The following is a 15,996-nucleotide window of genomic DNA, read 5'->3' on the forward strand; positions in this document are numbered from 1 at the left end:
ATGTTCCGCCGCCATGTACTGCTAAAGTAATCAAAAAGTTTAACCTGCGTTTTCCCGTTAATGCTTGTACAATGTACATGTCTTCTTTAGATTTTACACCCGAACACCTTCACGAAACTTTAAACATATGTGCGGATATAATATGTCAAAAACCATACCAGGTCACGGTCTAATTTATATGAGATATCCAACTTAAGAAATCAGCGATTGAAATGCATGATGAAGCTGCTGTCATCATATCAATATCTTTTATCAATTTCAATGCTTGTTGCGCAGATCTGGTAAAAATATGGGTTGCTTTTCGTTTTAACATCGGACTCAGGATTGCGTCATCACCTTTCGAAATCGTTTATACTGGTGTTTTGCGGAAGACTAATCCGATTTTGAACGTGTTTTAAATGGTTAATGTGAAATACAAAGGGTTAAGCTCGTTATGCCGAAGTTGAAAGGAGCAATTAAATTATTTCGAGTTATATAAAGTTGGTAAAATTGGCGGCAGATTACCATGAAAGCGTGAGTTGAGGAAGACATATATATTAATAGCAATCAATTGTTGCTCGTTTTTCTTGCAGATCGTTTAAATACGAAGATGAAAATGTTTTATCAAAAGCAGTTTTACGCAATCTGAAAATCGGTATTAAGCAAATGTTTTAGCCTTTATAGGCTATGTATAGACTAATGCAAGAGAGTCCAGCCTTATTCTTATACAAGGGCCGAATACGGGTGTTATAATTCTCGGAGGGCCAGATGCAACTTATCAGTACAGAAATAATAAATACATTTATACACGAAAAGTAGTTTATTTCAAGCTGTATTTTAATTTTAAGCAATATAAATTACAAAATAGACTAAATTCTCGGAAACGGATAGTGGAAAAGGTATGATCTACTGTGTGGAATGTTTTTCCAAAATGGTGGTAGTGGTTATTATCCTTGCCGGCTGGACATCCCTGACCTAATGCTATTGGATATCATAAAATACTGTAGCTTGTCTAACAGCTTTTATTTCTTTTATACTTTAGATACTTTATTGTATACATTAGACTACTCTTTTGTCTTGTGTCTTTTTACTGTTACGTGTAATACTATGACCGTTCAATTATACAGGGTCGTCACACACAAACAGGTGGGGTATTGCAATTTGTTTCCTTTTCAATTTTTCATTTAAATTGTTTATCTGTAATTAAATTATAACACGGTAAATTTTAATTCATACAGATACAGGTGGTAGTTTATCTGATGCTAGGGCCTACACTTATTCATTCTATTTGTGACAGAAATGTTAATAATCACTACCAAGTGATGTTCTATGAGCATCCAATCAATTATAGAAGATACTAAGTGTTTGATGTGAAACTTATAACACAGAAAGGATATCGTTTAATGACTAATGATAAAGCACGAAAGTTGGAGGTATGGAATAAGTTTTTTTATTAATTATTATTGACAACAAGAGTTTTTGACTAACAAGGGCACAATTAGTTTTTAAATTCTCCCAAAGAGACTCGTTCCAGCATCACACATTGACAGAGTGCTGCAGTCTTCCTGGTTGAGTACTCTGCTGTCAAAAAAACGTTTTTTATTTTTTCATGATCAATTTATTTATTTTGATGCCGACGTTTTGCTGTTCGTGATGCGAACAACGGGTCCGTAGTAAGGGGATAGGGGTAACGTTATTGAAAACAGAAAAACGTTTAAGTAATTTGTGTTGTACTTGCAAATAACAAGAAGGAAGAACATTGGCAACGTCCAGTGGATGCATTTTGTCCATGGGAACATAAGGAGGTTTTTATTTGTTTTCCATCCTTGTCGTTTTCTAAACTTTTCAAACTTTTGTTTGCGCAAGAGTTTATTTACAACGCAGACAAATAGGTAAGTAATTAGGGCCCAGTAATTGAGAAAATGTGACACAGCAAGGTAAGAGCCAAGTGTATAGGTTACTCTGTACTACATAATGTATGAACAATGGACATTGAAAAGTATTTGTCATCGGGTTGTTAATTTAATCTTCCTTCCCCTGGCGATCATTCACTTCTCTTAGTATCGTCTCACACTGTATTTAGAAATATTGGCAATCGGTTAGTTTCACTTTAAATGGTTTGTTAGTACCAAACAATTATTACTAACAATTATTACCAAGATTGTTTATTTTCCAATAAACCAAACCTGTGATACTTGATATATGATCCAATCTTTGATAGCTTGACTCACCCATGCTAAAAACACTGCAGCTGCTTTGCTTTCGATTGCTACTTCTTCATGGACGTGACCTTTGATGTAGTTGTAAGCTGTCTTCGCAGATGATTTTGTGATGTCACTCGCTTTGCAATTTATAATTCTTCTTTTTAAAGCATCTTTGCCTAGTTTTCCAACTAGGACTTGAATGCTTTGCCATTCCTTGATATCGAAAATTGTAAAATCAGTGAAGTGTGCTTCATTTATTTTTTTTGCAACGAAGCTCTTAGGTTACGAATTATCTTACTTTTAGTTTGCTTTCATTTTCCCCCAGTAACACAAACGTTGCTGCCATGACTGCGTTAACGCCAGATGGTGGCGCTGAGTAGCTACGGATCTCAGATATCAGGGGCTGTTCTAGAGATAAAACGGTTAAACGCATTTTCTCCAATTCCTGAAGTTGTTTGATCAATTCTCTTGCATTGTAGATTTTTAAACTGAAAACCTCGTCATCTAAATCTTCCTTAAGATGTTTGCTGGTGACAGGTCCATCTATTTCAGCAAGAACTGATTCTATACGCGTTATTTCGCGTTCTGCACACGCTTCCTGTAAGGCAGTTTGTAGGCAGGCTTTCAACTTTCTACGAAAATTTGTTTTAGCTTTATCAATAATATCCAAGTCATTGCTATTCTGTTCTAGTGGAGACGGAAGTACGGCTTCGAAGGCAATGATATCTTGAAGGATGATATTTCTGGAAGAGAAACATAAAAACAATTTTTGTTGAATAGATAAGTCACAGCCTATATGACTGGAAAAGGGTGCTAAAAAGGTAAAATGCTTATGGGTACCAAAACAATTTTTTATGGTACCCATAAGCACAAACATCTCTTACTTATCGGCATCATTTTCCAAATCTTCTAACAACATAGCTCTCAGTTGATCTTTTTGTGATTCTGCTTCCGCATTTTCTAACATGGACTTTTCGATTAACGTGGCTTTCGCTCTTTGTAGAAGTGTTTGTAATTCAACGTCGTCAGGATTCCATGATAGCAGATAGTCACATGACTCAGCATATGCTAAAGCATTAACGGTTTTATTCAGGTCGTTTTCAGTTAAAGCGTTGTGGAGATCCTCCTTAATGCGTTGCAACTAAAAAAAATTCATAATACTGAGGGTGAATTATTGTTCAAGGGTGTATATATTCAGATGGTTATGTCTTGAAACCATTATTGTGTCGCTAGATGCGTTTGCTTTTGGTTAAAATGCCTGAGGAGATATCGACATCCATGAAATAAACATAAATAAAATAATTAATAAATCCATATATAAATACGATTGCATATTTTAATTTACACGTTGTCGCATACCTCATTCGTTTTGTTTTTGCATGTAACCAGTAACGTTTTAGCTTCCAATAGTTCATTTGCTGGTATATTCAGTATTTCTGCTGCAGCAATAGCTTCATTAAGACATTTCGTGCTTTGTATGGATATTGATGAGGCAAAGTCAGCCGATACTATTGTTCGAAGTGTGTTTCTAACTTTCTCTATCTCAATCAATGCGTCCTGAAATTGACTTATTTTACAATATAACCTTCATGCTTTACAGCTTTTTTGAACGCAAAACTTCTCAGGATATCGTTTTTCAATTCTTGTTGTAATACTACACCCAAACGACTGACGTAGTTATCAAGCTACTTTGTAAATATACTATACAAAATAACTCACTTCTTTAATTCCAATGTCCGGAGAAGAGGTCTGTTGGTTTTCAAGAATGAAAGGATAAGGTGTTATTCTGGATATTTTCATGCGAACCCAAAACAAGGTCCCTACGATTGCAGCTATAAACACCAATCCACCGATCAATCCCCCCACGGCATCAATGTTGAAAGTTGATGTTGTTGTTGACGTAGTTTCGCTTGCTGTTGGCGTTGTAATTGCCTAGCATAAACTATTTATATACTCACTATGTGTAAGAATTGTGGATAATAATGAATCAGATCATTTGCATACTTTACCTTCATGTTGACATTCAAGTTAGAAGAACCGTCTGATACCATTGACAAATAAATCGTTGTAGTTCCGGTTTTAGGTGTTTTTGAGTTATTCACACTACGCCGGGATCTTTGTGTACCGCTGGAGTTAATACTCACAGTTGCCACAAACCCCTATTTCAGAACGTTACAGCTTGTTTAGAAATTTCTAGTCTATTGTTAAGATTATAACATTAACGTTTTATTTATGAGCTCATTTACGAAAACAAGCTAAAAAAGGAAGTGAACGGTTGATAAGGAATTCGCTGCTCATCTGCTATGTAACTCTCACAAAAACTTACTGCAACTAGTTGAACTGAGCTCACGTGGAATGCTGCGCTTGGATTGGGTAAAGTGCCCAGAAATACTATTCCGGAACTGGTTACCGCACTAGTCACGTCAAAACTGATGGTGACAAATCCGGAAATAGCAACTTGAATTGAACCGTAGTAGGCGTAGCCCGGTTGCACACCGACCGATACATCCGTGCTATCCTGTAAATATTATTACTTGTCTAATATGCAGTGATTAAGCATCAGCAGCTATCGAGTTAAAGTTTGCGGTAATGCCATATTTTGTAAGGTTGTATGTTGCATTTAGGTCACCACATATACTTTATTCAATAGTATTTGTCGAACCGCTTACCGGTATTGCTGCTGACACGGTGCATGCTTGCTGCAATAATGTGTTTTTCAGGTATGTTATTAAAGAACTGAAGTCAGCCACGGTATAGGCATGCTGGCTATCTGGGTCGCTTGCTATTTCATTAATTTCGTTTTGATCAATACCGCTACCGATTCCAATTGCGAACACAGTGATCCCGGACGCGTGCGCCTACAGTAATAGGAAAAATAGGTTTGAGCACACCGAACACGTCGAGCTTTTCTCGACTTGACTCCCACTTTAGGAACATTCTAAATATCGAAGAGAAATCGCGTTTGCACTAATATCAATATGTATACATATTCAAAATTACTCCAAGCTAACCCAGATTCTCGACAACAATATTTTACTTCTACAAAATAACAATTTTCGTTATTTAAATATAAGGCCGGGAATGGTGAACTTTCTAATACCACGAAGTAGCAATAAGTAGGACAAATGCAGTTAAAAAGATATTTTATTTATGTTGACTAGTTTTGGATAAGGATCCAATTATTCCTCTAAAAAGCTTATAGGCTAGGCCAGTTGGGTCTACTATATTTAAATTTGAGTTTTTCCGTTAACTCTTGTGCCGTCCTTTTGACAACTTCATTGTGGGTTAATGAAGTAATAACAACTTACGTTAGCTGCTGGTGCCGTCACATCATCCCCGCTGTGACCGTCTGTTAAAACAATTAAAACCCGCGGCACCCCTTGGGACAAAGGTCGAGCTCCGTTTCTTTGGCGAAAACCGTTACTGACCACATCAGTAATTGCTAAGCCAGTTTGTGTGCCACCTGTTAGTTTTACGGCAGTAAATTTAACATTCAAATGATACCCTAAAATTATGTATTTGAAAGTTTGACTGGGTTAACATTACCGCTAGGATACAAAGCAGATGAGACAGCTGAAGTAAAGTCAGTGTTGGTCGTATGCTGGTTGAAGTAACTGACGAGGTTGACTGCACTAGAGTATACGGACATTCCTGTACGCACTTCACTTGGGTCAATGTTGAACGACGAGGCAACTTGATCGACAAAGTCCTTGGAGGTTTGAAAATTTGTACTTCCAATGCTTCCTGAACCGTCAATGCAGAACCACAAGTCTGTTTCTTGATTTGTGCAGTCTATAAAAATTCGCAAACAGAATCTCAAGCCACTTATTTAAAAAATATATTATTTGTTCATATGCTTCCGCTGGTAAATTGATATTTTTCGTATTTTCAGTTACCGTAGTCTTTATGCTTACTGTTAGCGGCTTCAAAAGCTGCCACTTGTGCTGTAAAAGTGCTGATAGAACCACCTGCATTGTAATTAGCGACCCACCAGGTAGCTTGGTCGCTAACGCTTCCTGGCACTGCTGAGGAAAGTAGAAGTTCCATATACAGGCGTGCTGCCACAGCCGCGTGTAAAGGTATTCTGTGATAGAGTATATAGCGGGCAGCGATAGTGAAACCGTGTGGCTTTTATACTCACGCTGCTATGAAAGATATTTTTCTACGCTCAAATCTTGTGATGCTTACGTTTAGGAAATCTAACTTTATGGCAACTCACGTGAAATTGTAATTGTTGAAGTCAATCAAATCCGGTCCGAAGTTAAAGCCAATAGCGTTAATTACATCAGAAAGCTGAAATTGCGCGCTTGTCTCCTGGAACCGGGTTTCGATTGCGCTAGATATCTGAGCGGAAAATGTGAAGTGCTATGTTGTTGCTTCTATAACTCAAATAGTTATAAACAATACACAACAGAAGTATGCAGTATAGCCAATATGGCTACTGTTGTAAATGTTTATTAATCATCACCATACCTGCCATATTCCCCGCGCTGCTTCTTTTGATGTAAAGTTGGTTCCGAAGTTGGATTCGACGTATGCTATTCGTTTCATGAGTCCGAAATCAGAAGAAAAGACGCCCAAATTTTCCAATTTCTGAATACAAGCAGAGACAACATCTTCCCCGTTAGATCCGGACACAAGAGTGAGGTCCACGGCTCTTGTGCTTACCTGACTGCTATAGTAGACGCAAAATACATAAGGAAACGATTTTTAAAACGCAGGTTGCAAAGAAAACGTGATATTTCATCGGCGGCCTAATGTTAAGCTGTGCATTTAACAGTGTTGCCATTTCACAGACTGTTACAGAAAAGATGCTTCACTTAACCTCGTATAATCGTAAATTCTCCAGCACCAATATGGCGAAAACTGAAATCGTACGTTAATTTGTATTTCATGTTAAAACTAAATTCGGCGGTTCTCAGCGCAATTAACACTCTTGCATGATTAAGGCAAATTTTTGTTCGAGATTGGAGTTTCCTTAAAGAATCCCATGATTATTAAGTGTAAGCATCTTTTTACAGAAATATTTTTTCTGTCAAACTTCATCTTTAAACCAACCTTTGTAAAATTAGTCTGCCTCTCACATTAGTGTAGTACAGTACAATCAATATGGAGCAAAAAGGAAATATTTTCATACTTATCAGAAGTATTTTATATCAAAGTTATAAGGTAATTTAGTTCTATCACAAATTCCAACTTCAGTCTATCCCTTGTTTTAACAGTTGTAAACTGCTATTTTGGGGTCGAAATTGAATTAAACCAAACTAACCTTTGTTTTCTTGCCTTTAATGGAAATGTATAAACCTGAAAAAGCTTTGCATTGTAGTCACTTGACACAATTTTTGAAATCGAATTCATTGTGTGCTGATATGCGAGCTATCTGCTTTAACTTCATTGTTGAAAAACATACTGTACATGACGCAGTAACTCAAAACTGAGTAAAAATAGTGGTGTTTATATAAATTACGTGCTTATTGGCACCGTCAGTGGCGGTGTTAAACGCTGCTCCTATACAAATGTCATCAGAATTTGTGGACAGGAGAAACTTCTTCGAGACTTCAGAGATCCCTCGCGAATAAACAGAAATCGTTTATATTTTTTCCATTGTGTGAAGCTCAGAGTTGACCTGTGACGAAAGGTGGTTTTAGGTATGCTGTTGTTTTGTAGTGTTTGTAAATTCAAGCTTTCGTGTTATAAATACAACTTTCGCATGATTTAGTATATAAACTGCTTAACAAAGGATGGTAAGACGTGTATTGCGTATTATACTGAAAACTGTTAGACTGTTATCAGTTCCCACGGTTGGTAAAAGTGAATTCAGAATTGCTATAGTAACAATTCTGTTTGTTGTTGTAATACAGATTAGTCGCTAAGCTTCATTGTTGGAAAACATTTATGACGCAGTAACTGGAAACTGAGTAAAAACAGTGGATATATCAATTTCTTGCACCGGTGACGTTGGAGGCGGCGCTCAGAGTTATAAGTCTTTTCGGGTTCGGACTAAAGTTTGAAAAAAAATTATGTACTTATACACAAACATACACAGCTACGACAGCTATGCATCGTAATTTCACTTTCTTTACACGAATGTGCATGCGCGCAGAGTGCTAAAAAGCTCACTCAGAGCGGACCGCGCAACTTAGAAATGATGACAGTTCACATTGGCATCAAAAGATGACTTTGATTCATTCAGTAAAATTAACTTTCGGGCCTAATTCGGGTTTCAAACAAATTATCGGGTTTGGGCTAACAATATAAAGCTGGTTTACAACTCTGGCGGCGCTAACAATACCGGCTGAGACGTCTCAGCCTTCTCAAGCCGCATTTTTGTGAACTGTGTGTTCATATAAAGACAGCAGAGTACTATAGACTTTTTACAAAGATGCGTTTTTGTTTGTTTTTACAGTAGTTTTAGTCCATTTGAATCCCTCACATAAAATTTGTTGCGCATAACGTTGCTAACGTCTGCTATCATTACAGATGTGTTGGTATATGACGTCCGCATAGCTGTAAATTTTCAGCAATATTCCCGGTAGCGCATAAGCGCCAATAAATTGTTGTCGATGTATTGGTTTTGCCGTTGATTGCGTGATACATGATAAATCATTATAAGACATAATGCACACACGATTACTAGAACGTTGCTTTGCAGAAGTCAAACGTCTGCTTGTACGAACATGATAGATCATTGCTTAATAGGAGTATAGAGTCACAAAAATACAGATTCAGTTGTCAAGTACCGCACAAAATATAGATATGTTGTAGAGAAGACAACATATTACAATTACATGAAATTACTAAGAGACATAACGTACTTTATGAGCAAATTATAAAACTTTTTGATTACTTGAAAGATAAATTCATCAAAAACAGTAGTTTAAAGCTTACTATAGACTATTCCGTCTGGCTATAAAGTAGGCCGATTTAGTATTTTTGAACTGAAAAGTATTGCCAACCATAAAACTAACTAAAGAGTTAATTGTAGCGATATCGCATATATATCGAACATTTAGTCGCCCAGACTAACTTCATCAAAGGAATAAGATCAACAAAATAAAAAAGTTGGATAAAGGCCATCAATTATTGGAATGAAATAAGACCAGAACCGTATATACGAGTAGTTAAGCATGGTAAAGATTCGAAAACTTATTACGTTCATGGAATGGAATTAACCCGACCATTTTGAGCTTAGTCCGGTGACGACATTCTTTTGCTTCTGCAATAAAATCGCGTCCCTAAACATTTGTGATGTGAACAACTTATTCAGTTTTCTTTGCTAATGCCTTGTTAACACGTTTTTCGTAGAGAATTTGAAACAGATCAGCTGGAATCATCCTCGTTATCCAACCCTAAAAACATGTTCCATTATAACAATTTGGACAAAGGATAAAAAGGGGTAAAATATATCCTAACGTTGCCGTCTGTTGCCATGCATCAAACGCCTCCAATATGGCGCAATACTTAGTTGTAAACGTTGTCTTCATACCTCTTTATAAAATCACTGTTTTTTGTAGTACAATGCATTACATTCTTGACTGGCATAGGCTATAGGTGAAAGTTTTTGACAGTACGGTATTCGATATTGCTGTTACTTCAAGTATTATAAAAATTCCTCAGCTCTTACAAACTAGTGTGTAAAACTTCTATGTAAAATTTTATAAACCATTGAACTTTGAAATAACATTTGGAATATCACTGTACATTTTTTTCGTTGTTTGATCGTCCTGCTCTACCTTTAGTATAGGATTAGCATGCCTAAGTGTAAATTGCCTCTTGCCTGAATTGCATGAGGGATATAGCCATGAGCCCATCTCGTCTTGTCAACTGTAGCAAGCCACGACTTGATGAATGCTTCGGTTGAAACATATTCTTTGTGACGTGGAAGAAATTTTGTCAAGTTACTTCGAATCATCGATGGCATGCAACTCTGGAATAAATAGAGGGACACTTTTTACGCAGAAATTAATTTTTCCCGAGATGACCTACAGTGAGTAGAGCATCTGTCTTCTGTGCGAAAGTCTCGAGTTCGATTCTCGGGCCAGGTCATACCAAAGACTTTAAGAAGGATATTCTCAGCGTTAAGCAGTCAGAAGATGGTGTGAAGAGAACGCAACGCCATAAGTTGATACCTGCCCCCTACAGCGGCATTCATTGCGCATGCGGCTGCGAAGCCAAAAGGCTAAAAAACGGAGATTGGCACCGCCCCCTCCCCATTGGGTACGCCACTGGCTTGGACATCAGAACCTGATTTATTACCCGCACAATCAATTTTGCCATCTCTATATCAAGTCTAAATCACTTACATTTGAGTCAACAGAGTCATCGTTTATAATTATACCAGCATTCCGAATCGCCAGAGGCTACGCTATAACAAGCTAAAGTGATCTTAAATAAATAGATATTGTATATAATTTTGCCAGAAATGATAAAAAATAGCGTATATAGTAAATGAACTGACTAAGGCTATGTTAACAAGGTGTAAAAATTATGCCAACAATCGAATAATACTGTAGTATGTGTACTGCAGTCATGTCCATTGCTACAAGTTAACTTTCATTTCCCAATGTTGCACAACTTACTCCAGAAAGTAACGTTACCCGATTTCAGGTAACTTTCGTAAGTTACCTATACGTAATGTCGTGTAAATGTAGCTTGTTGTCTCGATCACGCTTCAAGCACACAATTGAACGTCTGCGGTTTTGTAGGAGAAAATATTGACCTTTGCCGCTCAACGCTCAGCATTTCGATCATCACGTAGGGGAAACCAGTGTAATTTGGACCCCTTAAGCAAAATCTTTGATAATAACGAAAGTCCTTGGTCGATTTCTTCCAAACTTCACTTGTTTATTCACATACATGAAAGGTACAACATAACGAAGTATCGGGCTTAAATAATTTAAACTACCAAATTAAATTTTTTCATGCTAAGGGTCCAATTTACACAACTGTTGTGTAAAATGGACCCCTTCCATTTTTGAACAAAACATACAACTTAATATTCAATTTTATTCGGATAGCACCTAACTTCACTGTATAAGTTTCTAATTCAATGACACTGCTGGTAAATAGTCAATTTTAATTTTTTCAAATGAGGGGTCCAATTTACACAATGTGTGATTGTGCTATCTGGAACCATCGATAACTCACAAAAATAGAACAACCCATGCAAAAACAGAAACACACATTTACGAACAGTTGTCGCAGTAATAATACTTGGAATCACTAATATCAGCACATTCTTCATGGGCCCATTTCTTGCAGTTTTTGCATTGAATCCAGTCTTCATCTGCAGAATCTCCACACACCAGGCAGATGGAAATCTGTTTGTTCTCTGTTTTCCTTCCTCTCTTCTGTTTCGTTTTTTGTGCACCGCCTCTTTTTGTCACATCACTGTCTCTTTTATTCAGAGTGTTTTTATGAGGAGAACTTGTCAAAATTGTGGCGCGTGAAGATTTTCGCCGTTTAGTACCAGGATTCATAGATCGGATTCGCTTTGGTAGAGGGCTGATATCTGTGACAGTTACAACACTTTTTTTTTTCTCAGAATAAGAAATGGATGAGAGTAGGCCTACAGGGCTGGCTTGCATGTCAGAAACTAGATTGCTGGTTTCAGCTGTTTTGTTGATGCAAGCAGGAGTGGTGTTAACTGCAGTTGAGCTTGCATTTTCCACTAGAGCTGAGCTGAGCTTGTGGTGGCGATTAGATCATCTGAATTCTCAGCTGGATCGGGTTGATCTGTGACATCAGCAGCAGCAAAATCACCGTCATTAAAGACCAGCATATTAACTGGATAAATTCCGGCCTTTCGAAATCCATTCACCGCACAGCTAACATTTGCAGCTTTTCCGTATGCAAGAACAAACAAACGACAAATTTGAAACGCAGAGACTGCTCGTCCAGGATTTGCACGCAGCCACTGCTCAATTTGTTGATAATATAATAGGTCTTCAGTGGTTTGAAAAAAGTTAAATCTAATGGCTGCATCCGATGACTGGTGTGTGGTGGTAATGAAAGCATAATAACACCACTTTTTGATGCCAACTCTAAAGCTTCGATATTGTGCGTGTGGCTTTTATGTCCATCTAAGATCAGCAGGACCCTCTCTTCTTGGCTAGGCTTTGCATGCTGGATGAAGTGTTTTATCCATTCCAAGAATATGTCATTGTTCATCCATCCCTTTTTCTGAAAAAAGGTTCAAAATTTATTACGAACTATTGAGCATAGAGAGACTAACATTTTGTAAAGCAAAGCCAAATTTATGCACCATACAGTGATAATAAAACCAATTTTTACGAATAACAAATTTTCAGTATGAGCATAGTTTAATTAATTTATAGCCCAATTGGTTGAAACATTTGAAAACACTAGCAAACGTAAATAGTGCAGGCTATAAAATTTGACATCTTTAGCATCCCAGTGGTAACAACCACCATTTTGACAGTCCTACATAGATTCAATGTCGGCACACATAGCATCAACATAGAAAAGATGGGTTTTGCCTGGTAGGATTGCTAGACAATTAAACATGACTCACTTGACAAGTGAACATGCTTCCTGGAGGAGCTCCATCCTTCAACTCTTCCTTCATACGCACTCGTGGAAAGATGAAGCCTGGTGGGACAAAATTTCCTGCTGCACTCATGCAGCAAATAACCGTCACATTTTGTCCTCGCTCTTGACAAGTTATCGAGCTAACTTGATGTTTCCCCTTCTTAGCTAAAACTTTTGACAATTTCTGAACAACGTTTATCCCAGATTCGTCCATATTATAAATTCTGGCAGCAGTTAAGTTGTTCTTTTCATAAATGTCATGAATGAGTTCAAAAAACTTAGCTATCTGTGGTTTGTTAAATCCGGATGCTCTCGCTAGTGATGTTGCCTCCGGGGATCGAAGAGATATTTCTGGATGCCTTTTCAGAAATCCTTTCACCCAATCATAGCCAGCAATTTTCTTTTCTTTGTTGAATCTAGTAAAAATGTTATTAGCTTCTGCAATTTGGAATGCAAGCTTTTTAAGGTCCATCAATGTCAAGCCATAAAACCTGGCTTCCATATCTTCAATATGCTTTGCCAATTGGTTTTCAATCTCTTCCGGGAGGTCAGTAGACCTTCCTAACATCTTGCAGCTGCCAAGAGCAATCTTGTTCTTCTTTTTCAGTCTTCTTAGAAGAGTCGTTTTGGGGACATGAAACTGTTTGGCTGCTTTTTTTATACCCATTGTGCCATCTCTTACAGCCCCTATTGCATGTCGCATCGCTTCTTCATCCCACTTTCCATACACTCCTTTGCTTTTACGCTCAGCTCTTGTGGTCATGTTTGTACTAAGTTCAAGATCAGAAGGATCACAAAATGAAAGTTTAATATCCTAAGAAAACAGGTAATGTTATCTGCCTCCACGTGTAATTTGTAATGTGGGTCCAAATTACACGTTTTATTGGGGTCTATTTTACACAAACCTAAGCTGAAATTTCTTTCAGGCTCTTCACTAAAATCTCAAACTGACAGTCTAATACTGTCATGGTACAGTATCTGCGAATGTTTTAGTTGTCTCGAAACGTTTAAATTATTTTCCTACCTGCCTCTAGCCTCCGATTATATCGAAATAACGCATGAACTAAAATAAGATCAAGCACCCCTAATAGTTTACTTGCGTTTTCGTAACTAGACCACAAAAGAAACGAGACCAAACACAACTGCTGCCACGTTTTCTTGCTAACGTCTTCCATGTCGCGTGATGTTTGTGACGTCACGTACCGCGATTAGTCTGAAATCAGCCTTGGTCCGATTTACACAGGGGTCCAATTTACACCACTTTCCCCTAATATTAGGTGAAGTTTAGCACTCGACTCAACCCCTCATTACTGATTACATATTATTAAATTATGTTGCTTACGTATAGGTCGTTAATGCTCGTATAAAGATGATAGTGTAAATTTGTGAATCAGACTTACATGAACTGTAATGCCTTTGCTTTCATACTCGTAGCTTAGTCCTTGAGAAAAGTAGTTAACAAATGTTTTTGTTGCGCAGTACATGATGATATGTGATACAGGCTTGACAGCAGCCATTGACGATAAGTTTAAAATAAGTCCTCGTTTTCGTTCCACCATCCCAGGGAGCACAATTTGTGTCATCTGTTAAACAATAACTTAAAATTAACTTCTAACAGAGAAAGTTGCTCGTATGCCTCCATATACTGTAGCTATATGTAGAGCTTTTGACTTTTCGGAAATATTCTGTACCACTTTGCGATAAATGTTTATTGATAATTAGTTTTACTTACTTTTACAACCGCTACTGCATTTATCCTGATAATATTTCTTATAAACGTTGAAAGGTTTGGGATATCGAGGAATCGGTACAGTCCCTGGCCAATGCCAACGTTATTAACCAATGTCCCAATATCGAGACCTTGCAAGAAATCAGCTATTTCGTCGTATATTTCCTCGTCATCACTAAAATCTATCGTCAGACACTTGGTTTGGACGTTGTGTTTGCTCTCTGAAATTAAAATCGAGCTTTATAAGCTATCCTGGGATCGAAGTAAATAATTTGTTCGTGCTAGTGCTTGTTTTTTGGCGGCTCAATAATTTTATTACGTTTATTCTACTCTCTGCAACAGACATCAGTAGCCCACTTACCAATTTCATTTGCTACTTTTCTTAATTCTTCGCCCTCGTTACTCATAAGGACTATATTTTGACCACGTGAAGCAAGCTGTTTAGAAAATGAATACTTTTATATAGATATACAGTACATAAGGTCAAAGACATATTGTATTGAAGTAACCTACTACGATATACACAGTACGGACCGTCTGTTGTCTCTGTAAGCAAAAGGAATACCTGAAGAGCTGTGGCCTTTCCTAAGCCAGTTGAAGATCCCGTTACAACTGCAATAATTGCACAGAATATGTTATGTATATATATAACTACATTGTTATGCGAGCTTTTTTAACTTAATTGCTTGACCTTTCTTATATAAATGTGTGTCCAATTTTATTGAATTATGACAATTTTATTTTTATCTAAGCATTTACTTACCTGACCATTTTCCATATTTACTAAAATCCGGATAAGTGGAAAAGATATACAAACGCCCACCTTCTACTAACTTAAACAGAAGTTTAATGACGAAATACAAGAAAGTTAAAATGCCTAGATATTGAAAAGCTATACTATACATTTTCAACTGAAGGTTGAATTTGATCCTTGTGCGAAACAACGGTTATTACGTACCAATAAATATATACAGTGCTCCCGCGATTTGGTTACCATTACTGGTTAATCATTAAGTTTTTGTGTAACTTGTAGAAGTTAAGTTGTAGCGGCCTGGGTGGCATTTTTAATACCATTACATCATTTCTCCGAAAAGTGTTTTCCAGTAATTGATTGAAGTTTATGAACTTGTTTTTTGATAACACTTCAACTTTCGTTTGATATTTGGAAACTTGCTCTGAATAACTTCGTGTGAACACTCCCTTTAGTACGTTCCCAGGATGTTTCCAGCACCTGTGCCGATAAGAAATCTTCATTGCAAATGCCCGCTTCTTTAACTTTATAGTGATAATTTATCTACGTGTCAGCTTCAACTACATGTAACTTCCATTGCCAACACATTGTTTTCCTCGCTGCACATTCTGAAATGCTTCGTTTTTCTTGTCGAATATTTTCACTCCCATCACTTCACGTTTTATAAGCTCTTACTTTCACCAGCGAGCACGGAGAGACACAAAGAGAGGCAGATAGACATGGTGATTGCAATTCAATAGAAATCTTATAAGCAGTGGTATTACTATGTTCTTGATTATGCA

At 37.2% G+C, this 15,996-nt stretch overlaps 1 protein-coding gene across 2 annotated transcripts; it reads right to left on the reverse strand.

Moving 5' to 3' along the window:
* Positions 1–1,494: 1,494 nt before the first annotated feature.
* LOC143447287 (uncharacterized) lies at positions 1,495–7,763 on the reverse strand. Of its 2 annotated transcripts, none has more exons than XM_076947312.1 (15): positions 7,453–7,763; positions 6,657–6,858; positions 6,403–6,527; positions 6,098–6,267; positions 5,730–5,975; positions 5,492–5,646; positions 4,853–5,041; positions 4,510–4,701; positions 4,193–4,342; positions 3,903–4,115; positions 3,543–3,740; positions 3,068–3,324; positions 2,482–2,926; positions 2,211–2,396; positions 1,495–2,052 (listed from the first exon to the last, which is right to left on the reverse strand). In XM_076947312.1, the coding sequence occupies exons 1-15, from the start codon at positions 7,539–7,541 to the stop codon at positions 2,002–2,004; spliced, it is 2,868 nt and encodes a 955-aa protein (XP_076803427.1). In that variant the 5' UTR covers positions 7,542–7,763; the 3' UTR covers positions 1,495–2,001. The 2 variants fall into 2 exon arrangements, with proteins under 2 accessions (XP_076803427.1, XP_076803428.1); XM_076947313.1 differs by lacking the exon at positions 7,453–7,763 and adding an exon at positions 7,242–7,442.
* Between the last annotated feature and the right edge of the window lie 8,233 nt (positions 7,764–15,996).

Source organism: Clavelina lepadiformis, chromosome 2 (genome assembly GCF_947623445.1).
Source record: "Clavelina lepadiformis chromosome 2, kaClaLepa1.1, whole genome shotgun sequence".
NCBI classification, from domain to species: Eukaryota; Metazoa; Chordata; class Ascidiacea; order Aplousobranchia; family Clavelinidae; genus Clavelina; species Clavelina lepadiformis.

Coding starts and splice junctions, on each gene's coding strand:
- LOC143447287 (XM_076947312.1), bottom strand. CDS start 7,541: ATGAATTCGATTTCAAAAATTGTGTCAAGTGACTACAATGCAAAGCTT. Junction 5,647..5,729: donor ATCTGCTTTGTATCCTAGCG/GTAATGTTAACC, acceptor TAAAACTAACAG/GTGGCACACAAACTGGCTTA. Junction 4,702..4,852: donor CCGTGTCAGCAGCAATACCG/GTAAGCGGTTCG, acceptor TAATATTTACAG/GATAGCACGGATGTATCGGT.